At 37.4% G+C, this 12538-nt stretch overlaps 1 protein-coding gene across 2 annotated transcripts in view; it reads right to left on the bottom strand.

Moving 5' to 3' along the window:
• TFAP2D (transcription factor AP-2 delta) overlaps nucleotides 1–12538 on the bottom strand; it is a 52422-nt gene that overhangs the window by 28616 nt on the left and 11268 nt on the right. For both annotated transcript variants that reach the window (XM_013184378.3, XM_013184377.3), the window contains 2 exons: nucleotides 6269–6434; nucleotides 3493–3611 (listed from right to left, as the gene is read on the bottom strand). In XM_013184378.3, the coding sequence (XP_013039832.1) occupies nucleotides 3493–3611; nucleotides 6269–6434 (285 nt within the window). The remainder of the gene's footprint in view (nucleotides 1–3492; nucleotides 3612–6268; nucleotides 6435–12538) is intronic.

The raw sequence follows: 12538 nt of genomic DNA, 5'->3' as shown, positions 1-12538 counted from the left end.
TTGCTAGCAGAGTAAAAAAATAAATGCTGATCTATTTTTCTCAAGAGTTTTGGTCCCCAAATGATGAATGCAGTCATTGCTCTGTCTAGTGAATTTAGTATTTTACTTAGATTTGACAGGAAAACAAATTCCATATTTTTTTCATCAATTTTTCCAGATTTTTTTTTTAATCTGATAGCTTTAAATTCATTCATGTATTTCTTTTACCTGCATCTGCAATAACATTTATGCTATGTCTCTGCCTTATAAGTGACCAAACATCTGATGGGGACATCTCCCATCTTCTCACATCCTTCCATATTCTTACTGGGATGCTTTTGACTCCTTTGAACCAGCTTATCCTTGGCAATGCCAGCAATGGAGGAGCCTTTGTTGCATTAGCTAAGGAGTAGGATTTAAAAAATATATTTTTAGAGCTGGTAAGAAAAATGACCTTTCCTTTCTTCTAATTTAGGCACTAGAGGGCATCCCTCACCTACAGGTTGAACAAAGCTAAGTCCAGCACTGCTGTAGAGTCTTCCGATGCTGCAGTTGTTCTCCCAGTCTGTCTTTCCACCCATTGTGCTGATCTATGTGGATGACAATATAAAGAACAGAACTGATATCTCCAACAATTCCTACTCTGGGCCCCAGAATTTCTTACCAAAGACGCTAAAGATGCAAGCTTATCAAAAACAAACAAACAAAAACAACAACAACAAAAATGTAACAGTAAATATCCAGCAGCCATACTGAACCCAGAGAAAAGCAAGCTTATAGAAAAAAAGGAGAAAATAATTTTCATAAAATCTGGATCTTTATCATCACACCCTAGAAATCCGTTACAGTTTTTCTGTTGAACTTCAAAGGACTCCCAAAACCACAATAATTTTAATATATTTCAGATGAAGAGAAATCTTAGTTGTGTCAGAGACTTTTGAGATGTCTTTGGCAAAATGCGTAATAACCACAAAATTGGTTTTGCCTTTATTTACCTCAAAGTGATACTGAAAAGGTCAAGAATGTACCTACCTTACAGGAATATTAAAGGCCTCAATACAATGAAGACTGTGAGGACCTTGTTAGTTTCTGTAATAATTAACTTAAAAGTATCTACCATAATCAAGAGAGACACAATACAGGGTTTATATGAGGAGTCCACATAGTCCACCTGAGATTTTGGGATTCAATAAGACTAACAGATTATAACGTCAATTTGTGTATTAACATTACCCACTAAAAGACAATGCTGTTTTCTGCATATCTTCTTCATATCTTCCCCTATGAAAAAAGGCAGAGAGACCTGGATCTGTTCAGCCTTGAGAAAAGAAGGCTGAGAGAGGATCTTATCAATGTTTATAAATACCTTAAGTGTGGGAGACAAAGAGGTATGGCCAACCTCTTTTCAGTGGTCTGTGGGGACAGGACAAGGGGCAATGGCCACAAAATGGAGTGCAGGAAGTTCTGCACCAACATGCGAAAGAACTTCATGGTGAAGGTGACGGAGCATTGGAACAGGCTGCCCAGGGAGGTTGTGGGGTCTCCTTCTCTGGAGATATTCAAGGCCAGTCTGGACGCCTACCTGGGCAACCTGCTCTAGGGAACCTGCTTTGGCAGGGGGTTTGGACCCAATGATCTCTTGAGGTCCCTTCCAACCCTTACAATTCTGTGATTCTGTGATTCTAAAATCTGGAGTAAGCCTGCATATTTCCATATCTGCCTCATCCATCATCAGGAGCCGTTGAGGGATGGGCTTCCTTGCAGAAGCTGTGCTGCAAGTTATAACCAGTTGGAAGTAATATTTGCATGCAGAGAGGGAGGATAGCTTATACCACACATAATTCAATGAAAACAACCAAGTTTACATAGACATTGTTTGCATAGACATAAAATGAGCTTCATTTTGATTTCTGTTGGAATATTAACGCATATGGTGGTGCCTTTCCCAATAATTTTAGTAGACAAGATCTGTTTATTATGTCTAGGCAAGCAGGTCTAGTGAACTCATTCTCTTCAGTGTATATCTTTAGCACTTAGAATGTCACAATAGAACAGTCCATGAACAAAAGCAATGGTATAGGCTTGATAACAATTTTGCTATTGGCTTTGAGCAAAGGGCAGGGAGGCAAGGACAGATCCATTCCTGGGGAAAAAAAAAAAAAATCTAATTGTGATTTACAGTAAAACTACATTGCCATCAGTCCCAGGCCAACAATTGAAATAGGGTTTTCTCCCTCTCCACCTCTTCTAATGAATGAGTGTCTGGCCACATAGCTGTTTATTCTTCTCTACTAAGACCCAAGACTCATGAAGGAACAGCCCTTACTCCCCTAAACTAGTACCTTTCCTAAGTCTGCAACTTCATTAGGACTTTCTCTTTATTAGAGGAAAGTGTGATATGGATATGTCTGTATTTCAGAGCAGCCCCATGGTAGTTTTGTGTGCTCAGTGGCCCATGAGGATCCCAGTTTCTCTTAGATTCTGAAAAATCTCACTTTTTGTGGATTCAGTGCTTTTTCCCTGCCTTCCAGAGTCTCCATCGTTGGAGATATTCAAAACCTGACTAGACAAGGTCCTAAGCAACCTCTTCTAGTTGACCCTGCTTTGAGCAGAAGGGTTGAACTAGAAGATCACCAGAGGTCCCTTCCAGCGTCAGCCTTTCTGTAGTTCTGTGATTCTGTGGTAATATGTGCTGAGACCTCAGTCTACTTGCCTAGATCTGTATGGACTTTTCAGGTTATGATCCTAGAAGGTGTTGACCTTTAGGATGAGCTGAATGCTCTCAACATCAAGGAGGAGGGATCTGAAATTCCCAGAGCTGCTCCTTGCAGCCAAACAACAAACTGAGTACTTAGTGGATTCACCCAGAATAGAAGAGATTCAGGTAGAGTTTCTTCCCTTTGCCTGAGGGGTTTGAACCTGCATCTCCCAGCTGAATGTTCGAAGAACACATCAGTATTTGGTGAATTGTATTTAAACAACAAATAAAGGCCAAGAAAGTATCCCCTGGGTCTGCCTAGAGTTTATCTGAAAAAAAAATAAAAATAAAAATAAAAGATTTCATTCATTTATGTGCAAGAGGAAAAGGGTTGTGTAAATAATAGGCCTTCTCATGGGAGGAAAAATATCACATTTTTGGATCAGCTCCAGGAAATTCACAAGTGTTCTTTGTTGTTGTTGTTGTTTAAAAAAAAAAGTATAAACAAACCTACTTGTAGAGCTGGTATAAGACATTCATCTCAGAACTCTTGGATCATCGATTTGTAAGGCAGATCCCAGCACAAAAAGCACAGATCAATGCTGAGGAAACTGCATGACCAAACCACTTGCTAGGAGCAAAGACATCTCAGAGTGAACTTCCATGTTGCCACTGGTTGTGTCTGTGGCTTTGGGCAAATCAGTTCTCCTCTTTGTACAAAATACAGATTATGATACTTAACACAGTGGCTGAAAAGTGTTTTAATACAAAGCATTTAAATTGTGTTTATATTATTGCAGTATTACAAACCCTACCTTCTACCAAGGAAGTCAAGAGTGTGACATTTGCTGCTTTTCTTCTTCCTGCAGGCAAATTCAGTCCCAGTCTGTCTAATTTTTCTCTCAAGCAGCGTCCTCCATTCTTAGATTTTGCTCTGTCAGAAGAAAAATGTAGGAGAGAGAAATTTGTGTTTATTGTGCTCTCTGTCTAGAAATGGTGTACACCTTATTGGCAAATGTATGCAGTAATGCCGGCTCTGATGACATCAATGGAAAGTCTTTCAGAGTTATATTCTTAACTACCTACTCACACTGTGTGAGTTTTTCAGGTTGGTCCTTTGACAGACATTAAAATGTCAAAGGTGTATCAGATCTTCACACAGCTTTCTACTTAGTGGGACCCATGGGCCTGTTTGGGTGCTGAGCCTGGGATTGCAATGACTGAATGTAAATATTGACAGTGTAGTCACTTACATCTGACCTAGCCACCCCAGGCTTCCAAGACAAAAGAGAAACGAACACTTCTAGACTGATAATAAACAAGTCTAGAATAAGAGATCTTTACCAATTTCTTCTGCATGACTATAAAAGGAAGCCAGAGAGCTACTAAAATGCAGATGTCTATGTGGAACCCAGCTCCAGCTATGCCTATATGATCTATGTAGAAATCTGGGTACAAACAAATGTAGTATATGAAGCCCAGCACTTTCTAAGAATATGGATAAGCCAATAAAAAATGTTGATGGTAAAATCTCAGACATCTTTGGTTATCTATGCCCCTATCCCAGATGCCTACATCACTTTGTTCTCACAAAATGGTTCCTGGTGCATCCCACAACTGCTTTTCTGCAGTACTTCAGTGTTTGAAGCTTTTCAAGCATATCCACTTATGCAGCAGTCTTAGGTTCAATTTCTTGTTCAGCCTGAGGGAATTTGAACCTGTGTCTTTTCAATGAATGCAGCAGCCAGCTGGAGGTGCATAACTAATGTTAAAATGCTTAAACATTGAATAGAGCAGTGACTGTAACCCAGATCTCTCCCATCCCAAATGAATGGCCCGGTCATTAGATAATAAAGTCATCACCACTTTTATGCCTTCGCTTTCACCTAACAAATATTTAATTATTCTCAAATGAGACTGAAGGTCCTCCAGCCTAGAATAACCCATCACTGATTACTAAAAGTGTCTGCCTAGGTGTTTTGAGATGCAGCTTCAAGTTCCTTCAGGCAGAGGAAGGAATACCCCAGTTTTTATGGTCACTTTTACCCACTGAGAGATACCACAATTTTGACTATATAATATGTCAGGAAGTGTCTACTGAGAACAGCAAGCTGGGGAAATATCCTGATGGTGATAACTAATGGAATGCAAAACTAACCCTGCCAGGTCTTGGGCAAATCATGAAGCAGATTTGTTTTCACTATATCTGTGCTTGTCAGCTATGCAGTGTCTGAGTCTGTTCTCTAGTCCTGAGACCTACTAGTATAGCCTGACCACATTTATATATTTACACTCTCTGCACTGTAAAACAAAATTGCTTTATCCAAACTGCCAGCTGGGAGCAGCCCCTGGATAAATCATCAGCCAGGCCCCAGGACGATTTGGTAGAATGATATTTGGTCTAGGTCAAAAACGTATGGGGATCATTCAAGCATTTTAACAGAAGAGAGAATTGAGTACCTATGTTCACACTCATGCCCTTGCATTCTTAATACCTTTTAGTGGTATTGATGAAGTTTGGTATGAGTATTTAAAATGAACATTTCTGTAACTGCTAATTGAAAGCATCTCCAGGGTGAAGCAGTAGCAGAGGAAAATTTTTGTGGATGTAGATTTTGGAATTCAATGCCTATTGAGGCAGTTCAATGGGGTGTATGCCCCCTGGAACAATTTTGCAATCTAGTCCTTACTCTGCAATATGGCTTAAGACAGCTCTTGGGCTGCTACATATCTTAGAATATAGCAGGTTGGATAAAATGACTTTCATTGTAAGTACAGGGATCAGTGTGGCCTTCAGTGACAGCAGTGAAATAGCCTATGACTTTCCAGCTAGTTTTGATCAAAGGGCATTCAAGTAGCTTATGCCATCTAAGTTGACGCCTCAGGGACATTGCGACTCACATATGCCTGGCTGAATTACAGTTGCCTCCTTGTTTTCCACTTGTAATATGAGGCAGAGTCTGCCACTTTCCTCCTTTCTGCTACTACACTCTGCAAGCATCTACTCTGGTCAGTGAAGGGTCAGAAACAAAATCATACCTAATTACTTGCTTTGCCTGCAACATCTCACAATGAAAAAAAATGAAACCAGCATATTCTGCCAACTCTATCTTTTCTGTGCTCAGGAGGCATGAGAGGGTGAATGGAAGAAAAAAGCATCCCTAAGCCTTTTTTTTTTTTTTTTTTTTTACAGTGAGGGTTGTTTCACACCTGGTAAAACAATTTAATTTGAAATAGTTTCTCAAAAAAGGTTAATTTATAGTGCTAATGATCTTTTTCCACACACAGATTTTTTTTTTTTCATTTCAAAACAAAACACCTGTTCATCTGTGATGGGTAACTGAAATAAGGGGGTAAAATAAAATGAAAACATAAACTTTCCATAAAGAATATCAATACAATCTTATTTTTTCCTATTATTCATTAAAATTTTCCCTAGAAAATGTCTTAATTTGTAATTCATCTCATTCTGCTTTCCCAAGCAGTGGTCACCTACCCAAGTGGGGAAAGAGAACAAAATCTTTTTGAGGAAAATGAAATCACAGAAATGAGAGAACGGTCTAGTAGTTATTATTCTTGCCTTCAACTTACCTTCTTAAAATGCCTCCTAAGAGGGAAGCATTGAGGCATTCTGGTGGTGAAAGGCGCCTCTTCACTTCTGCAATGGTCACTTTGTACTTTGAAGTGGAGCTGAGTAGAGATAAGCGACCAGGTACAGAACAGAACAAGTCGGTGGGGTTAACAACGCATGTTCCACCTGCAAAAAACAGAACTGTTGGAGTTGGAAAATCTTCATGTTCCATATTTTGACAAACTCAATGAAGAAAAAGAATTCTGGTGTGGGTTTTTTTTGTTTTGCTTTGTTGTTGTTTTATGTTTATTTATTTATTTATTTATTTTAACATTGCATCACTTTGTTGCTTTGGGAAATTTTAATTAATTTATATTTTAATACAGAAAAAGTGGATTATTAGATCTCATAAGTTTTACAGGCAAAATACTTCATTATGGCTACCTCATTTGATTTCATGATCAATAAAAATTGAATAAGGTCACCAAAAGAGTCTTGTATTTGATATAGTAACAATATGTGATTGAATGAGATTCAGGTATCACTCATGATTTAAGAAAATCAGCTGGTTAAACATTTAAGACATTGTTTCCAATTATAAATGGTCAGTTAGACTCTCATAGCAGTGTTTAGAACCAGAAAGATGCAATACCACTATAGGTTTGCAGTGATTTGCAACCAGAACTCTTTTCCTCACCTTTTAACTCTCATATACTCCCTCTAAAGTTAGGTCAAATCCTCAGCTGATGTTAATGATTGAAATCTACTGAACTACATCACTTTATCTCAGATTAGTTCTGGAATTGGCTCTCTCTTGAAAGTGACAATTACTTGGCCTGGGTCTATAACTGCTGAATGATCACCAAATCTTTCAATGAAGACTGTGATCAATAACTCCTCAGGCAAAATAGACCTTTTAAGTTAGAGCTAATTTCTGAGAAATCAAGAGAGAAAACTTTATCTGGATCTGATCCAAGAGAACAAAAATCTTAAGGACTAGCATATATTCTATCACCAAGTGCAAAACACTCTTTGACCTGCCTTCTCCAACCTGACTACAGTAAAAATTCTGTGGAAGAAATGAATCTTACCACTGCATGCACAATTCTCCCCTGGGGAAAGATGAGAAAAAAGAATGATGAGCTGCATATGACAGTGGTATAAAATATCACATCGTTCAATGCACTACTGTAAGGAGTTTAGATGGTTTCTGCAAGGACGATGATATAAAGACCTTCTTACAGCAGAATGAATCTGTGCTCATCATTCATGTTTAAAGGAAATATACTGGTTTTAAAAATACCATTATCACTTCATCTTTCCGATGAACACTCTAAACTCTGCAATGCAAGAACTCACTTTATTATGCTTAAAAAATTAGTTTGTAGTCTGAATTCTAGAATAGAATAGAATATAATAGCTCATTTCAGACCACTTTTACTCCTTCTTCCACAAGTAATCCCTCTTAAAAATAAGGTGACTATATACATTCAAGCTTTAGCAGAGACGGAGAAGTATAACTCAAGGATTAAACTTCATTAAAAGCAGACTATTGCTTGCTTACATAAGGCAAACAGAATTCCTATCCAAATATTTCATCTCTTGAAGGTATATTTAAACATTTGTGCTGACAGCAAAACCAGAAAAGAACATCTCTTAGTATAAATCCCAGATGGGTGAGATCCTGACTCAGTACAGCAGGTTATTTTATGACTTGCCCAATTATACCACAGGATAGATATTTGTGTCCACTTCTCAGACAGAATATGGAGACAAACTGTACATCAACAAAAATATATATGCATCAAGGGCACTTATGCACATTTTTGCACAGCTGAGAGTTACAATTTATGAGCTCAGATGCTCAAATACAGAAATATGGTGCCACATGCCTGATAGATTTTTTTTTTCCTTGACTGAGACAGGGCTGCACAGAAACCTAAAAAAATTTTTCAATCAACATTTTCAAACTTCTGGTCTGTCAGGTACATTTTTGAAAAGTGTTAACACTGAGTAGATTTGTTTGTTTGCCATTTCTCACTGCACTGATACACAAATATATATATACACATTTACATATATACGTGTCAAGAAAACAGTAGCAATGGGTACATATTTATTTACTTCAATAAGTCTGTAAATTTTATAATGAGTGAGACTGTACTATAATCAGTGTGATATTAACGTTATCTTCTTGCCAGGTTAAGCCAGTATGTGCGCCATTTATGCCAGATAAATAATTGTTCCTTTAATCCAAAAACATGTTACCCTGCAGCTGTTCCTACTCTAACCAGAATTTACTGGAACACATCTCATTACTATTTACTAGAAGGTTGTTTACAGCCTAAAGTGGTTAAAAGTATTTTGACTATGTAACACGGTCTCAAACAAAGCAATTCCAGGTAAGTGAGTTATTGTTTAAAAGTGATAAAAAAAAAAAAAAAAAAAAAACCATGTCTAAGCAATTTGCTCTCCAGAAACATGGAGCACAAGTTGTAAATTACAAGGAGGTAAAATCTGTTGCGTATAATTATTTCACTATATTAATTATTCATTGACTCGATAACAGAGAGCAGTGTGGTGTTTTACGGACAAAGCTATGTCCTTGTCACAAACTGTGTGCAGTTTTGAAGGCAAGGCCCTCCTCATACAAACACCACCATGAAGAGATGGATGAAGTCATGGCCTTTACACCAGGTGGTAAACAGGAAAAGGAGTGACTGTAAACAAAGAGAAGGATCCTGGAAAGAGAAAGGAAAGAAAAAGTGCAACCAAACTTGAAGATGAAGGGTTCTTTCTTTCAAACACATACACTTTAATGTATTCTTTCCCCCATATTCTGATCATATGTTAGAATGGAGGAATGATTTTCTAAAATACAGCTCAATGAGGAGAGGACGAGGTCTGGTTTATGTTGCACTGAACAAAAGTGGCAACAATGAGCTGTCACCCAATGCTGCTGTGGGTGCTGTTGGAAAAATCAATCCTTGTTCAACCATTGAGTTGGTCTTGTGATAACATAATGTTTGAGAACTGGGATGCTAACTGTCACAGCTGAAGAAGCAGAAGAAAATGCCCTCAAAATGAAAATAGAAATAATGCCTTTGATAAGTCTAGCATTTCAGCCTGGAGATCTCTATTCCTCTTGGCAGATTTTACTTCCTTTAGAAATTTTTACAAACTATCTTTTGGTGCTAGGATATATAAGAAGTTGTCAGCTCATCAGAAGAACATCCCAACACATAACCATGACAAAGAAATATGCCCGCCAGTGTACACAAAGAATGGAAAGCTGTGGCCATTACTTTCTGATGCTACCCACACAAATGGTCCTACTGCAAGGCTAGGAAAAGAATACTAGAGTGGGCAGAAGGTGAGATAACCAGTAGGATCATTCAAGAGATGACCTCAGCAATTTCCTGCTATGGCTATCACGTGCAATAAGCATTTGAATGTTAAAAGAATTATTTTTAGGACAACTGTTTATTCCCACAGTGTAGTGGTTATATGGTCTGGTCACATATAATCTGTTGCCATGAGATACTGCATTACAGATGACTGTAAATTGTGGTAGTTGTGCTGTTACATCCACAGAGGTTTAAAGGCACAAGTAAAACAAGATTTAGATGAAGGTGGGGTATCTTTTATATTACAACTGATAGATTTGGGAAACAAAAAGAAAGAAGGAAAGCTTTCAGGCACAAAAACCCTTCTTCAGGGCTTGTCTTTTATCCAACTCTATTCAATTACTTTTTCTTTCTTCTAGACAGAATTTTACCTTCTGATCTGTCACCTTCATGTTGATTTCAAGAAATACAATTGTTCAAAAAGAAAAGGATAGGAGAGGAAGAAATATGCTTTATGCAGCAAAACACATCTGGAGAAAGACCCAGGGCCTGATTCTGCCATATTCTGAGTCACCTCAGCTACAATAAATTTAACTTAATTTCAAGTGTTCCAAGGGAGAGGAAGAAGGAGAAACTACACTAATTCTAGCTAGCTTTCTTCTGGGACCCAGTCCTTTTCTTTGTAGCTGGCTGGTTCATACTCAGTGCAACTCTGTGTGAACTGTGCTTTTGCTTTGTTTCCTATGCCTAGAATGAACAAAAGTTAGGCTAAGTGATACTGAAAAAGGTAGTCACAACAAACATTGGGAGAGTATTTCTCTTCCTTATTCCTGTCTCTCCATCAAATAGCGTAAGTCAGTGCAAAATGCCAAGACACGCTGATGACAAGTTCTGTAGATGACAGCAGCAAGAACAACAGAGGCATGCTCTAACCCAAGAGCAACATACTCCAGTCTTGTCAACACAATGAAAATCCCAATAATTCATGATGCAAAAAGAGCTTGGTCTGCTTTGATTGTAGGGTTCCCTTTATACAGATAAACAGGACAATAGGGTTTCTAGAGTGAAATGATTTATTCTGATTAAGTTGTACACTTGAACATCTGCTGAAATATAGGTCTCCCTAATATTGTCAGAGTTAAGTATTTGTGCATTTTCTCATTGCAAATCCATATCCTCATGTTTCATGCTTTTCATGATAAGTAACACTATTGCTTTATTATAAACAAAATATTTGTTGATGTTACTAAATATTTTTTTCACTTTCAATACAAACATTTTTTAAATATGTCTGTATTTTTTATAGATACAAACATTCTACAATGTCATTTCTTATTTGTTAGTCATAACAGCTGCAATATGACAGGTACTTTACATTAATTCAAGAGAAGGTAAACCCTTTTCTAAAATACTCACTTATAAATATCATATAGTTATGGGAGGAAAAATCATTATTTACCAGAGCCAACAGTGCAGAAGTAATGTTTGTTTTGTTTTGTTTTGTTTTGTTTTGTTTTGTTTTGTTCTCCAGGAATGGGAGGAAAAATCATTATTTACCAGAGCCAACAGTGCAGAAGTAATGTTTGTTTTGTTTTGTTTTGTTTTGTTTTGTTTTGTTCTCCAGGAATGGGAGGAAAAATCATTATTTACCAGAGCCAACAGTGCAGAAGTAATGTTTGTTTTGTTTTGTTTTGTTTTGTTTTGTTTTGTTTTGTTCTCCAGGATATATGTTTGTGTGTGTGCTTGTGTACATTATTAAGCACAAGCATGTGTGAGTGCCTACTGATTAATCTTATATAAAATATTAATAATGTACTATGCTTTTTATTAGTCTATTATTTATATCTACAGGTGCTGTTCGTGGGAATCTCCAGCTTATACTATATTTTCTGCTCAGTTATGAAATTCTAACAAAAGTACAATACATTGCAAAATGAAGACATGTAAACCTACCTCTCTTCACCTTTTTTTTTTCTTTTTTTCTTTTTCCCTAACAAGTACAAACCTAAGCTAGCCGTTAATTGTATAGGGTTTATCAGCATTATTTAATCCAATGTTCAGTTCCCAAGGGTCTGTAAGCAATTGAAAATGTTCCCCAAGTTATCCTCAAATGATCCGGTCATTAATCTCGGGAGCTAAATATTCACAATTCTAAAACTCATCTGCATTTGACAGGAAAAAAAATAGTAGGTACTGCCTGCTTTCCCCAGTTACTCTCTTGTTTTACTGATGCGTACAAACTTTGCATCATGTACCTAGTCAAGTAAACCAGCTCTTCCTATATATATGAACAATTCTGAGATAATATCCTTTACTACAGCTTTCCTGCTAAGGAAACACAGACATGTCTGCATGCACAAAGCAATTTAATATACACATATATGCTATATATATATACGTAAACTAGAAGAGTCAGAAAGATAGAGGGGATGGTCAGTAGTTTTTACGATCCATCTTTTACCTACATACATCTTTTAAAGTTGTTAAGAGCATTAAGAATTTTAAGTTTAGACAACGCTAAAAAAATACCTTGGGAGAAGCAAAGACAAGAACAAAATAATATAAATAAGAGCGATTGGTCCAGGAAGTTAACCTTAAAAAATGTATCAAGATGCAAAAGGTTTTAAAATCTGTCACCCAGGAGTTCAGCAAAAGTAACGGAACTGATGCGGGAGCACTTTCGCAGCTCCCGGTGTGAAAGATAGAATCCAAACCCCAAATAGAGCCAAAAGAAAATAAATCTGTTTCATTCCTCTTTCTTATACACAAACCAGAAGAACTTATGAGCACTTTGGGAATACAGCTGTGAGTTGCTGGTAGGTGAGCCTGCATTGTGTCCTGCGTGGCTACAGGAGGAAGGTTTGGGGTTGTGTGCATGATAGGGTGTGTGTATGAGTGACTGGTAAGGCTTTGGGGCTCTGCCCGTGGTGTTTCACGAGTGAG

This window comes from Anser cygnoides, chromosome 3, assembly GCF_040182565.1.
Source record: "Anser cygnoides isolate HZ-2024a breed goose chromosome 3, Taihu_goose_T2T_genome, whole genome shotgun sequence".
Lineage (NCBI taxonomy): Eukaryota > Metazoa > Chordata > Aves > Anseriformes > Anatidae > Anser > Anser cygnoides.
This window is presented reverse-complemented; position numbering and strand designations above follow the sequence as displayed.